This window comes from Melozone crissalis, unplaced genomic scaffold (genome assembly GCF_028551555.1).
Source record: "Melozone crissalis strain CALT ecotype California unplaced genomic scaffold, PUWL_Pcris_2 ptg000057l_1, whole genome shotgun sequence".
NCBI lineage: Eukaryota > Metazoa > Chordata > Aves > Passeriformes > Passerellidae > Melozone > Melozone crissalis.
This window is the reverse complement of record NW_026535835.1, coordinates 7,844,564-7,858,597: the sequence shown is the minus strand read 5'-3', so window position 1 is coordinate 7,858,597 and position 14,034 is coordinate 7,844,564. Positions and strand designations below refer to the sequence as shown.

Sequence of the window (14,034 nt, the reverse complement as noted above, 5' to 3'; positions counted from 1 at the left end):
GTCGCGGCGGGCGGGGCGGGGCGGGGCGGCGGGGTTATGTAAGGCGGCGATTACCGGGGAGCGGGCCCGGGGCGCGGCCGGGCGGCGCCGCGATGGGAGCGACGAGCAGCGGCCCCGGCCCGACCCCGGCTCCGGTGCGGCCCCCTCAGGTGCGTGCGGCGGCATCAGCCCCGGGGATCCCCCCGGGCATCCCCCGCCCCGGGGTCCCCTCGCTGACGCTGTCCCCGGTTCCGCAGGGCCGCGCCGTGGGCTCGTGGGTGCGGGCGCTGTTGAGCCGAGCAGGGTCGGTGCCGGTGCCGGTGTCGGTCCCGGTGCCGGGACCGGGGCTCGCCCTGGCCCCGCGGGGCCCCGCCGAGGAGCCGCCGCTGCCCGGGTGGCCGCTGCCGCAGCTCGTCTCGTTGTTCCTGCCGGAGTTCCCCGTCCGCCCCTCCGCCCGCCAGCAGCAGCTCAAGGTGCCGTCCCGGAGCCCCCACCCTCCGAACGGGGTCCCGCTGCACCCGAACGGGATCCCCGATCGTCCTCCCCCTGCGTCCCGCCCCGGCAGTCCCGGGCGCCCTAACGGGTCCCCTCGCATCCTGTACCGGTGTCCCTGCTCGTCCTACCGGGCTTCCTGCACGTCTCCACCGGGGTCCCCCAGCGCCCTGAGCATCCTCCCGTGCCGTCCGTGCATCCCGTGCCGCCATCCCGGCATCGCCGGCTGCCTTACCGGGCTCCCCTCGCACGCTCTGCCGGCTCCCTGCGCATCCTACCGGCGTCCCCGGCCGCTCCGCCGGCTCCCCTTCCATCCCCGCCGCCGCCGGGTGCCCGTACCGGGTATCCGTGTGCTCTACCGGGGTTCCTCCGTACCCCACCGGAGCGTGGCATCCCACCGAGGACCCGCGGGGATCCTGTGCATTCTGTCAAATCCACCGCTGCCTCCTTGGTGTCCCCGTGTCCCTGTCCCCCGTGTCCCTGTGCCCCATACTGTGTCCCCATGGATCCTGCTGCGGTCTCTGTTGGGTCCCCATGTGTCCCCAGCGTCTTCTCTGGGTGCTCTGTGCCCCTCACCTTACCCCACGCAGGACCCCATCCTGAGCACCCCAAATCCATCTCCACGGCGTGCTCAGCCCGTTCCTCCCCTCAGATCCTGGGCTTCGTGGCCAAAGGCTCCTTCGGGACCATCCTCAAAGTGCTGGACTGCGGGAGGGAGAAGGTGTGCGCCGTGAAGGTGGGTGCTGCCCCTGGGGCCCCTGGGTGCCCCCACATGCCCTTGTCCCCCCCCTTGACAGCGCCTCGCCCCCCAGGTTGTGCCCAAAGTGGAGGTGCTGCGCCGTGACACCCTCAAACAGTGCAAAGAAGAAGTCAGCATCCAGGTGAGGGGGGGCCGGGAGGGACCCCAGCCCGTGAAGGGGTTCAGGGTGGCCGCGGGGACCCCAGGAGCTGCGGCTGGGAGATGGCAGGGGCGGGGTCCCCTGCCCGGGGGCCGCTCACTCTCTGCGCTTTTGTGTCCCCAGAGACAGGTCAGGCACCCGTTCGTGCACGGGCTGGGGGACAGCTGGCAGGGCCAGCGCCACCTCTTCATCAGTGAGTGACCATCTGCCCGCGGGCCCCCCCTGCCCGCGCACGTGTCCCCGCCGCCCGCACACGTGTCCCCGCACTGCGCGCTCCCCCCGCTCGGCCCCGGGGCCAGCCGGGCGCTCCGGCTGCCGCCTCCAACCCCGCACCCACCGCGGCCTGCGGGGGGACACGGATGGGGACATGGATAGGGACAAGCCACGGTGGGGCAGGGACCAGTGTGGGGGTGAACAGAGCACCCCAGTGCTGGTGCCTGCCCGGTCCCGATGGCTGTGTCACCTCAGTGCCTGCGGTTTGTGTGCCTGTGTGACCGCTAAGGACCGCTTGGTCACTTTGGTACTTCGCGTGGTCCCAGGTGCTTGTGTGTTCTCAGCCCACAGGGCCCTGGTGCTGATGTCACCCTGGTGTACGTTCCCATGCCACCTTACTCATCCCTGTCACCTCAGTATGTCACCCAGTGCCCGTATTGCCCTGCCGCTTGTGCCACCTTGCTGCCTTAATAACCCCAGCACCTCCACCACCTCAGTGCATGGCTGCAGTGACCCCTCTGCACCCCTGTGCCTGTGCCAGCCCAGTGTCTGACCCCTCTGCACACCGTGCCGCCCCAGTGTCCCTGGTGCCAGTCAGGCCTGTCACCTGTCCCCGCAGTGTGCACCTACTGCAGCACGGGGGACCTGCACACGCTGTGGCGCACAGCTGGCTGCCTGGCCGAGGCCACCGTCCGCCTGTTCGCCGCCGAGCTGGTGCTGGTGCTGGGTGAGTGACCCCCCAAGCTGGGGACAGCCACCAGTGTCCCCAGCAGCAGAGAACTGCAGGCAGGGTCAGCCACCCCGGGGTGGCTGTGCTGGGAGGGGACACATGGCACTGATGGCTCTGTCTTGTCCCCAGTGTACCTCCATGACCTGGGCATCATGCACAGAGATGTCAAGGTGGGTGGCAGTGGGGCTGGGGGCTGGAGGATGGGGTGGGGGGGTCTCTGAACCCCCAGCATGGAGAGGCCACCTCAGTGCCTGTCTCATTTCAGATGGAGAACATCCTCCTGGATGAGAGAGGTAAGAGCCTGGTGGCGCTGCCTTGGGGACACCCTGGCAAGGGGGACACCCTGTCAATGGGGACATCCCCCATCCGTGGGGACACCCTGTCAATGAGGACACCCTCTGGCCCCACAGGGCACCTCAAGCTCACAGATTTCGGCCTCTCCCGGTACCTGCAGTGGGGCGAGCGAGCTCACACCATCTGTGGCACCCTGCAGTACATGGGTAAGGGGGTTGTTCTGGGAGGCTGTGCTGGGGGGCACAGACCCCCAGGTGCTCACCCACTCCCCCCACAGCCCCAGAGGTGCTGAGTGGGGGGCCCTACAGCCATGCAGCCGACTGGTGGTCCTTGGGAGTCCTGCTCTTCGCCCTGGCCAGTGGGAAGGTAAGGACCACAGGGTGGGGGGACAGGGACACCGCAGGGAGACCCTGAATTCACTCTGTGCTCCCCCAGTTCCCCGTGGCTCCAGCAGGGGACCATGTGGCCATGCTGGAATGTGTCAAACAGAGCAGCTACGAGAGCCCACCCGAGTTCAGCCCCGAGCTGTCCCGGCTGCTTGCCGAGGTAACCCTCCTGCCTGGATTTTGGGATCCCCACTGGGCCCTGGGCTAGATGCCGAGATTTCCATTCTCACTGTCCTCTCTCTGCCCGCAGCTGCTGTGCCACAACCCCCTGTACCGCCTGCGCTACCTCCACCACTTTCAGGGCCATCCCTTCTTCCGCGGGGTGGCCTTCGACGCCGAGCTGCTGCAGAAGGACCCGGTGGTGGTGGCAGTGGCCCCGCGACCCCCCGAGCAGCCCCCACCCGACTCCGCCACCTTCGCCGACTTTGACTACGACCTCGCCGCCCCCCCGGACCGGCCCTGGCCTGGCTGAGCCACCACGGCTGGGACCCTCGGCATCGCTCAGGGACATCCCCACCCCGGCAGCGGGTCGGACCCTGCTGGGTCGGGTCCCCAAGGGGTCACCCGGGTACCCCCCGATCTCCTCCCCGGGTACCTCAGCTCTGTACCTCTCCCCGCGGGAGCAATAAACCCGAGAGCCGCGGGCACTGCTGCGGTGCTGCCCTGACTCGTGGTGGGCAAAGCGGGACCACCGGGGCGGGGGAGCGGGGACGGACAACCTCCCTCGGGGCGGGCTGGGGCAGGTCTGGGGGCCGTGTGGGGTGGTTATCCCGGGGCAGGCGATGCAAGAGGAGCTAAATCCGCCTGCCCATCCTTCTGTCCATCCGTCTGTCCCTACCGGCGCTGTGCCGTGCGGCAGGGGCGTGACCAATGGATGAAGTCACGCCCACTCACCTGCCAATCAGCGGCAGTGGCCCCGCCCCAACGGTGGCCCAGTGGGGTGACGCGCGCGCGGCGCAGCCAATCAGAGCCGCGCGTGGTTTTCAAACCGACGGCGCGCTAGCGGTGGCGGGCCCGGACCGGGAACCGAGACCAGCCCCAAAACCCCAACCCAGCGGGCCCGGACCGGGAACCAGGACCGAGACCAGCCCCAATCCGGCGGGGCCGAGGTTGAGAGCTACCGCAGCCGTAGTCGAGGCCGATACCGGGAGCATTGCCGGGCCATGCGGCGCGCCAAGACCCCTGCCGTGAGTGCAGGCCAGAGCGGGGTTGGGTTTGGATGTTCCGGAGGGTCTCCGAGGGGGCGGCGGGTGCAGTGCAGCGCTCCCGGTATCTGTGTGTGTGTGTGTGTGTGTGTGTGTGTGGTGGGGGGCAGCTGCCGGTGCTGCCGCCGGTGACCCCACCCGCCCCGGTTCCCCGCCAGGCGCAGCAGCGGCCCCGGCGCGCCCCGCTGCAGGAGCTGCAGCTACAGTCGGGCGCCGACCGGACCAGCCTGACCCCCCTGCTCCGCCGGCTGCGTCTCAAGGTCGGTGTGCGGGATAACGAACGGGACGGGCCGGGTAACGGGGTGTCCCGGAACCGCGAATGTTGGGCGGGCAGATGGTGCTGGCGCAATGGAATGACGGGCGTATTTCCTGCATGGGGGAAATGGGGACACTGGGGCGAATGGCTGCGGGTGCAGGGGGAAAGGGCAGGGCTGTCCTGACCCCCTTTTCCCCCTAAAATATCCTGTAGGACTGTGCCACCCCGGTGTCCTGTGCCCGGGGCCCCCGCAGCCGCATCACCACGGTGCCTTGCGCCCCAGGACCCTCGCGAAGTGCTACCATGGGCCCCCCTGGCAGCACCACCCCGGTGCCTTGCACGCTGGAGTCCCCCAGGACCTCCACCCGTGACCTCGGGACTCCCATCCTTAAGCCTGGTGCCTCTGAAGCTCCCAGCAATGCCACCCTTATTCCTGGTTCTTTGGAGACCTCCGGCAGCACCAGCCCAGAGGCCCCTGGCTGTCCTGTCCCAGTGTCCAGCACACCAGAGCTCCCTGACAACACTGTGTCAGCCCCTCTGTGCAGTCCAGTTCTGGGCCCCAGCACTTCAGAGCCCCCCAGCAGCACTGTGCCAGCCTCTGTGTGCAGCTCCATCCCAGTGTCCAGCACCCCAGAGCCCTTCAGCAGCACCATGCCAGTTACTGTGTGCAGCTCCATCCCTGTTCTCAGCACCCCAGAGCCCACCAGCAGCGCTGTGCCAGTCTCTGTGTGCAGTCCCATCCCTTTGCCCAGCACCCCAGAGCCCTTCAGCAGCACTGTGCCAGTCTCCCTGTGCAGCTCCATCCCAGCGCCTGGCACCCCAGAGCCCCCCAGCAGCACCATGCCAGTTACTGTGTGCAGCTCCATCCCTGTTTTCAGCACCCCAGAGCCCCCCAGCAGCACCATTCCAGTCTCTGTGTGCAGCTCCATCCCTTTTCCCAGCACCCCAGAGCCCTTCAGCAGCACCATACCAGCCTCCATGTGCAGTTCCATCCCTTTGCCCAGCACCCCAGAGCCCTTCAGCAGCGCTGTGCCAGTTACTGTGTGCAGCTCCATCCCTGTTCTCAGCACCCCAGAGCCCTTCAGCAGCGCTGTGCCAGTTACTGTGTGCAGCTCCATCCCTGTTCTCAGCACCCCAGAGCCCACCAGCAGCGCTGTGCCAGTGTCTGTGTGCAGCTCCCTCCCTGTTCCCAGCACCCCAGTGCGTTCCAGCAGCACCATTCCAGTTCCCCTGTGCAGCTCCATCCTAGGATGCAGCACCCCAGAGTGCCCTGACAACACTGTGCCAGTCTCCCTGTGCAGCTCCATGCCACTGGCCAGCATCTTGCAGTCCCCTGGCAGCACCATGTGCAGTCTTGTCCTGGGGCCCTGTGCTCTGGACTTCCCTGGCAGCACCACTCCAGGGCCCCCCAACATTATGAGCTCAGTGTCTTGCAACCCAAACTCCCCAGGCAGCGCTGCTGTACCCCCGTGCAGCTCTGGGTCCCCTGGCAATGCCAGCACAGCCTCCTGCACCCCAGGGCCCCCTGGCACCAGCTCCACTCCGCAGAAGACTCCCTTCCGCAGGTGGCGAGCAGCACCTCCAGAATTTTCCTGCAGCTCTGCGGCCTCGGAGCCCCCATCTGCAAATGGGAGTGCTGACCATCTGCATTGCCAAGGCACCCCTGAGGGAGCAGAGTTCCCCACCACTGTCCCCCCAGAAGAGAGCCCACCTGGCCTCTCTCCCATCAAGGAAAGTGGGTTGGAGCCTGCTGGGTCAGAAGCCACTGTCACCCCTGTCACCTCACCTGAATCAACCCTGGGTGCTGTGTCCTGGGTGTTGCCACTGGTGTGGCTGGAGAAGACCCTCAACACCTCGTTCCTGACGGAATCTCTGCGGCACAGCCTGCCCCTCCGCAAGCTACAGCAGGATGCCAGCAGCAGTGTCACCTCTGTGCCCACCGCAGTTGCCAGCACCAGCACGACCCCTGTGCCAACCGTGGTCGCTGGCACCAGCATAACCCCTGTGCCCACTGTGGTTACTGGCATCAGCACAACCCCAGTGCCCACCATGGTCGCTGGCACCAGCACAACCCCTGTGTCCACTGTGGTTGCTGGCACCAGCACAACCCCTGTGCCCACCATGGTCGCTGGCATTGGCACGACCCCAGTGCCCACTGTAGTCGCTGGCACCAGCATGACCCCAGTGCCAACTGTGGTCGCTGGCACCAGCACAACCCCTGTGCCCACTGTGGTTGCTGGCATTGGCACGACCCCAGTGCCAACTGTGGTCGCTGGCACCAGCATGACCCCTGTGCCAACTGTGGTGGCTGGCACCAGCACGACGCCAGTGCCCACCACAGCCATTGGAACCAGCATAACCCCAGTGCCCTCTATGGCCACGGGCACCAGCATGACCCCAGTGCTCTCCATGGCCACCGGCACCTTCATGACCCCTCGGGACGTGTGGGACAGGAGCGTGAACACATCCAGGGGAAGCCTCCCCTGTGCCAAGGACAGCACTGCGGAAACAGACTCCCTGCTCTGGCAGTAAGTATGAGAACGTGCCCCACCTGACTGTGGCACCTGTGGGTACTGTCCTTGCCCTAAGCCCCTCTCTTTGTCCCCAGCTGTCCCCGGGAGCACATGAAGACCCTGCCACGGGCAGAGCTGGAGGGGAGGCTGGAGAGCACCCTCATCATCATCGAGGCCCTCTCGCTGCAGCTGCGTGACTGGCAGGAGACCCAGCGGCCACGGCCTGGCGTGGGGCCGGCCAGACAGAGGGACGCGTTCACACAGACGGACACCACCCACCCCGAAGGGGTAAGAGCCTCTCTGAGGTGATGCCACCCTGTCCCCTGCAGCCTCGGTGCCGTGACAGTGTCCTTGTGCCGCTGGCAAGCAGTGACCCCGTCTGGGTTGGTGGAGTGGAAGTAAAGCGCGGCTGCTGCATCACGCGCCCGGTGCTGCATTATCACGCCCGGGTCAACCCGCTGAGTCTGCTGGATTTGAACCCTCGTGGGGGAAACATCCCTGGTGCACGTGGCAGGAGGAGGGGAGGTGTCATGGCTGGCCAGCTTTTGCTGGCCCCAGGGTGGAGCAGGGCTGGTGTGAAGTGCCCTCTGCTCTGGAGGATGCCCTTGGGAGGAGGCAGCGCTGCCTCGAGCTGTGGAGGAAAGCAGAGACTGTGCAGTGGCAGTGGGGAGTGGAGCGGGATCTGCAGCTGGAGCTGGGTGCCTGGTGGCTGTCACTGGCCATGAGTGTGCCAGATCTCAGCCACACGGTGCACACATATTCCCCTGGTGCTGCCTGTGCCAGCTGCCATAAGACAGACCAGTGTCTCTGTCCCTTCCCCAGAGCACCTGGAACAGCCAGAGCCTCCTGCTCCGGGGCCTCGCGGATGCCGCTTTTCGGAGCTTGCAGGATGAGCAGGGAGCCCTGGTGAAGGAGGTGAGCTCCACACATCCCTCTGCTTCCCCTTTCCCCTGGGTTCTGGGAGACCTGCTGGCACTCACAGCAGCTGTACCTTGTGTCTCACGGTGCTGTCACCTCCCACAGCGGGAGCAGGAGAGGACCGTGGTGTCCCAGTGCCAGGCTGTGCCCGAGAGTGCTCCCAGCAAGGTGCAGAGCTGCCTGGAAGAGCGGGATGCCATCAGGCAGCGAGTGGATGAAGCCCTACGAGCCAAGGATCAGGTGAGGGAGCAGCTGTTGTGGGGTCGAGGCAGTCTCAGCTGTCCTCATGCCTTCGGTGGGGCATCCTGCATCTCCACCCGTTTCTGGGGATGAGAATCTCCCTGGCATCCCAGAGGAAGACAATCCCAAGGAGTGCTGTGTGATGGAGCCCTCTGGATGTATTTTTGGCGCTGGCGGTGCCCCCCTGGGAGCAGGATTCCTAGGCTGGTGCAGGGATGGCTCCTGGGAGTCTCCCTTTGTGTGACAGCGTGGCTGGAGCAGCATCCTCTCCTCTGCAGGGATATCTGTTCCTGGAGGCTTTCTGTGCCCACGCCAGCGCCCAGATCAGTGCCCGTGACCAGAGCCTGGCCTCCCAGCAAGAGCTGAGCACGCTGCTGGCCCAAGCCATCAACCTGCAGGTACTGAGTGTGGGGCCATCCCCAGCTACCCACGCTGGATTGGGGCTGGAAGGGCATTGCCACATCCTGAGCTTGGGTGATGCTCTGCGATAGGCTTGGGGGCACCAGAGGTTTTCTGGTGCTGCTGCTGGGAAGCTGCTGCAGATTTGGCCTCAGGGCTGGTACTTGTCTTCCTTCATGGCCATTAAATGTGGCTTTTCTACCACAGCAGTGCTGACTCATTCCTCCTACCCTACAGGCATCCCTGTCTGCGGAGGCACAGTCTTTCCGAGAATTCTTAGATGTCACCTTTGAAAATCTGGAGAAGGAAAGGAGAGCCCTGGATGAGGAGGTGAGGGGTGTCCAGTGGGGGCTCAGCCCTGCCAGGGCTCTGTGCCCTGGGTGCCATGACCTGTCCCTGGTCACACAGCAGGACAGTGCCATGGTAGTGCCACACTGAGCTCTGCCTGGTGCTGTCTCCCTTCCCAGCGGGAGCAGATAAGGGCCCTGGTGTCCCAGTCCCATGCCCTGTTGGAGCGTGTGCCTGGCAAGCTGCAGAGCTGCCTGGAGGAACTGGCTGCCGCACGGGAACAAGCAGAGGAAGCTCTTCAAGCCAAGGAGGAGGTACAGGGGTGCCTCCTCTCAGTGCTGTGAGGTGTCTGAGGCACGGGGTGATTTGGAGCACCCCTTGGTGTGAGAACACCCCATGGGGAAGGGCACCCCAGAATAAGCACCATGTCTCCACAGGCATCCTGCCAGCTGGAGAAGACCTTGGTGACCCTGAAGGACACAGAGGCTCAGCTGGAGCAGCTGACAGTGGCCAACTCACGCCTGGGCAAAGGTAGGGGTGGGAGACGTGGGGGCTGGAGCTGCCCCTGTCCCCCTGGCTGACAGCTCTGTCCCTCGCAGAGCTGAACGCTGTGATGATAAATCTGGCCAGCGTGGAGCAGGAGCGGGATGCACTGCAGCAGGAGAACGAGAAGCAGTGGGAAGAGATGGCCCAGTGGGTTTGAGCCTTTATATCCTGAGCCCCATCCCACCTCTGGCCCCCAAAACACAGCACCCCCTGATCCCATTGCATCCCATCCCCTCAGGCTGGCTCAGGAGAGGAACTCCCTGCAGCAGGAGCGCCAGGAGCTGTGCCAGGAGCTGGAGGAGGCCACCGAGTGCCGGGAGGTAGGAGCTGCCTGACCTTGCCCGCGCTGTCACGCGCTGCCCTGCCGGCCCCCATCACGGCCTCTCCTCTCCGGGAAGGCTGGCAGATGGCCAGGAGCGGGATTAGCCCTCCTACGGAGGGGGATGAGCTCGTCAGGGCAGTTGACATCCCGCACGTAGTGCAGCTTTTCATCCTGCCCGGCAGGGATTCCCAGGGAGGGGGCTGGGCAGCTCTTGGAGATAGTTTTCTTGGAGATAAATTTCCCCTGCAGGCATGGAGCTGTCCCTCAGTGTTTCCTATGTCCCCAGTAAACTGGTTTGTGCGGTTTGGGCTGCTGGGATAAAGCTGCCCCTGATTAGAAACAGCACCCTGAGGCATGACAGGGTCTGTTCTGGGGGTCCCAGTGAACCCCCTCGGGTCTCTGCCTGGCTGCTCAAGGCTGTGTCCCCCCACCCTCTTACAGTTCCTGGATCAGGAGAACCAAATGTGCCGCACGCAGCTGTTGGAGGTGGAGGCCAGGCTGAACTCCACGCTGGCCTCGCTGCAGGAGCGTGTCCTGCAGCACCAGGAGCTGATGGAGTCCCACCAACGCCTGCGGTACTGCCCCACTCACCAGCTCCACTCAAACCCCTCTGTTTCTGGGAAATCAGGCCTTCCTGGGGTGTCAGAGGGGACATTTTGACCACTGCTGCTCCAGTTAAGTGTGGTGGTCCAGGTGGGTGGAGGAGGCTATGGGGAAGGACAGCAGATCCCATCTTGAGGGAAGCTGCCTAAATCTGTGGGATTTGCATTATTGCTGGTTCATGGTGAGAGGCAGGCATGTCCCCATCCCACATCGAGGAAGGGAAATGCTGCTCCTGCTGAGGCTGGTGCCATCCCACAGGGAAGAGCAGGCTGCCCTCAGCAAGGAGCTGGACAGCACCAAGGCCGAGCTCCTAAACTTGCAGACAAAGAGGAACAAAGTTTCTTGGTGCTCCACGGACATTATGGAGAGCAAGATGCGGTTGCAGGAGCTCGCTGACTGCCTCAAGGCTGCTCTGGAAGAGCAGGTAGGAGCCCTGTGCTGGGGACAAGCATGACAGGATGGCCTGGGTAGGGTGTCACACATTCCTGGCTCTCCATGGCATGGCTTTGAGACCCTGTGCTTGCTGGGACAGTCACAAGCTGCACTCTGGTGCTGTGCTCTCCTTCCTCTCTGAAGGATGATGATGATGCTCCATCGAGAAGCAAAGCCTGGACCCCGGGTCCCCGCACCCCGGGCTGGCAGACCCCGCGCCGTGCCTGGACCCCGGCATTCCGCACCCCGGCCTTCCACACCCCGGCGTGCCACACCCCACACCGCGCTGGCAGCTCCTTCGTGGGCAGCGTCCTGAAAGCTGTGGCAGGGAAAGGTGAGCTGGCACCCCCTCTCTGGGTTTTGGGGAGTCCCAGGATGGGGATTGCTCCCTCCCATGCTGGGGGATGCGCAGGGCTGGGCACAGCTGCTGTTCTCTCCTCTTATAGATGCCAATGAAACCAGCAGAAGTGGGAGTAGAGTTGCCAAGGATAAAGTTGCATCTGTGTCAAAGGCAATAGGTATTGGGGCTGTCACCCTGTCTGGGACCCTGCTCTGAAGCTGCAGGGCTGCTGTGCAGAGGGATGAGCAGGCACACCTTCCTTTGTGTGCCCTGGGGTTGATGTTACCTCTGTGTTGCTCATTGGGCTCTTTCCTGCCTGCAGATCCTGAGGACATTCTGCTGGAGAATGTGAAGGAGCTGAGAGCTGTGGTCTCCAGCCTTGCCATGCTGAGCTCCCGCATCCAGGAACTGGAGCAGAGCGAGTTCAGGGCACTGCAGACGGAGATGTGAGTTCAGAGTGGGCTCATGTCAAGGGTTGGGCAGGGGCATCACTGTCCTGGGCATGGCCTTTCTGCAGGCAGCCTGCCTGAGTCTGCCTCTTGTCCAGCCCTGGATTAGACCTCTCCTGTCATGGCTAGATGGGCTTTTTCCAGCTGGCTGGGCTGGACCACTCTCACCATGGGCCCAGGGGCATGCCCAGGAGGGGTTTGGTACCTGGTGCTGTGCTTGGCTGCAGTCCTGACCCTCTCACCACCACTGTCCTCTCCCAGCTCTGACCTGCAGCTCTGCCTGGAGAGAGTGACAGCTGAGAGCCAGGAGAAGGTGGATGCCCAGGCTGCCACCATCGCCAAGCTGAATAAGGCGCTGAGGACCAAGCTTGAGGTGAGCCAGAAGTGGGCCAGCACTCACCCCAGGGCAGAGCCGAACTGGGACGGGCGCTGATCTAGGACATGGAGAATCTGGTGATGCCCCATGGGTGCTCCTGGCTTGTCTGACCTCCTCAAACATGAGAAAACCCGCTCTGGGTACTGGGGGTGGCCAGAGCTGGGCACTGCCTGAGCCTGCTTCTTCCTCCCTGTCAGAATGAGAAGGAGCTGCAGGATGTGGTGAAACAGCAGGAAGAGAAGATGTTTCAACTCATCGACAAGAGTGGAGAAGTGATGGTGGGTGAGGGGGGCATGGCTGGGCAGGACCCTGGGGGGATGCTGGGCACAGGACCCCTCCCAGCATCCCTTTTTCCCCTGTAGAGGCTGAAGACAGAAGTCTCCGAGCTGAAGCGCTTGCTCCAGCGTGCAGAGACAGAGGCCAAGGTGCTGTGGGAGGAGATGAGGGGCAAGGAGCACCAGGTGGACACTGCCTACGTCCAGGAGCGGGTCGTGCTGCGGCTGGAGGTGAGGCCGGGGAGCTGCAGGGCTGAGGGCTCCTCCTGTCACCCCACCATGCACAAGGAGACCTCTGCAGACCTTGCTCCTCCCACCCTGTCTCCCACTTCAGAGCCTTCCCCCACAGGGATCTCAGCAGGGCTTGCTCCTTTTGCAGGTGGATAAACTGCGGCTGCTGCTCATGGAAAAAGACGATGAGAACATACGGCTCACTAACAAGTACCAGGAGCAGGTATGGGGAGCCTCAAGGGGCTGTCCTGGCTGTAGTCATAGAATCAGAATGGTTTGGGTTGGAAGGGATCATAAGGGTCACCTAGTTCCAACTCTCCTGACCTGGGCAGGGGTCCCCTCTCCCTTCTGGGCTCGTCCCTGCCCAAGTTTGGAGCAGAGCTCTGACGGGCATTTCCCACCACCATAGGTCCGAGGGCTGGAAATGAAGTTCCACCATACCCAGAAAATGCTGAGGACCCATGAGGAGATGCAGGAGAAGATAAAGGAGGTGAGATTTACAGTTTATTTCTCACCCTTGCTGTGACTGCAACACCACCAACTCAAACACTATTGCTGCTGCTGTCCCCAGGTCCTGCCGGCTCTCCCTGAGGTGGCTCTGGGTTGCCAGGAGCTCCAGAGCCTGCTGCGCTACCTGGGCCTGAAGCCAGCCAGCAAGGAAGCTGCTGAGCCGCTATAGCCTGTAGCCTGAAACCTTTCCTGTTGTTAATGTTGTAATTATTTATTGAATAAAGTTGTGTTGGCTTTTACCCTGCCTGCTGCGTGCATTCAGGAAGCTCCTGGTGCTGTGGGTGGGGACAACTTGTCCAGCCTGTGCCGGTTGCTCCTGTTCCGTCACGGGGCTGTGGGCACAGCTCCCTGCCACCCCAGGGCCTCTCCTTCTTGGCGGGGGACACAACCCTGCTCTGTGCCAGTGTGTGCTCTCAATAAGGGCCCGCGTTCCCCAGGCTCCCACCCCGCGGCCCCGGCAGCAGCCAGAGCGCCCGGGCTGAGCCAGCTTCCCTCCCCTGCTCCCTGCTCCTCCTCCTGCCCTAGATTCCCTCCCTGCCCTGCTCTGCAGGGGCTTGTCTGGATCCTGCACCCCATCCCGGGGCTGCGGGCACGAGCCTGTTGCATGAAACTTGTTCCAGAGGTTGGATTCCTCTCCTTATCACGGATGGTTCCAGAGGTTGGATCCTGCACCCCTATCACGGGGCTGTGGGCACACACATGCCTGTTGCACGAGGATGTTTCCCCCTCCCAGCCTGGCTCCGGCACGCAGCATCCCATGGCTCAGCCAGTGCTGGGAGCTCTGCCAGCTCCTGCTCCCAACCCCCCTTGGTTGCTGCTGCTGCATGGTGGGGGGGCTCCCTTAGGGGCTCCCCAGCTCCCAGCACAGCTCCAACCTCACCTCCCTTCTTCCCTGCGGGGGCAGCTCCTGCGGGATCCCCCTCCCGGTGTTCCTGACCCCGAGGATGCTCCCCACCGCCATGGGGACCACGCGGCACCCTCCCTCCCCTGCGATGGCCCAAAATAGCAGCACTCCAACAAGTGCTCTGGTTTTTAATGGCCTCTTTCTCCTGCCCAAGGGGGATGGAAATCACCTTCCCCTGCCCTCTTCCACAACCGTGTGGGGCGGGTGCCGTGACACGTGGGGCGCTGGCACCGA

The 14,034-nt window shown here is 64.1% G+C and overlaps 2 protein-coding genes across 2 annotated transcripts; both read left to right on the top strand.

The window, feature by feature from the left end:
• Positions 1-92: 92 nt before the first annotated feature.
• Positions 93-3,640, top strand: RSKR (ribosomal protein S6 kinase related). Its single transcript, XM_054287506.1, has 11 exons — positions 93-452; positions 1,124-1,207; positions 1,284-1,352; positions 1,494-1,563; positions 2,203-2,310; positions 2,443-2,483; positions 2,579-2,606; positions 2,724-2,813; positions 2,885-2,973; positions 3,043-3,153; positions 3,244-3,640. The coding sequence occupies exons 1-11, from the start codon at positions 93-95 to the stop codon at positions 3,463-3,465; spliced, it is 1,272 nt and encodes a 423-aa protein (XP_054143481.1). The 3' UTR covers positions 3,466-3,640.
• A 2,935-nt stretch (positions 3,641-6,575) lies between these two features.
• On the top strand, positions 6,576-13,072 carry SPAG5 (sperm associated antigen 5). The gene is made up of 21 exons (XM_054287439.1): positions 6,576-6,982; positions 7,063-7,255; positions 7,790-7,882; positions 7,991-8,125; positions 8,404-8,523; positions 8,762-8,854; positions 8,992-9,126; positions 9,250-9,343; positions 9,412-9,505; positions 9,597-9,678; positions 10,122-10,255; positions 10,542-10,707; positions 10,860-11,049; positions 11,162-11,233; positions 11,378-11,501; positions 11,766-11,877; positions 12,078-12,158; positions 12,243-12,386; positions 12,535-12,609; positions 12,796-12,876; positions 12,958-13,072. Exons 1-21 carry the CDS (start codon positions 6,576-6,578, stop codon positions 13,063-13,065), a joined length of 2,733 nt encoding a protein of 910 aa, XP_054143414.1. The 3' UTR covers positions 13,066-13,072.
• The last annotated feature ends 962 nt before the right edge of the window (positions 13,073-14,034 follow it).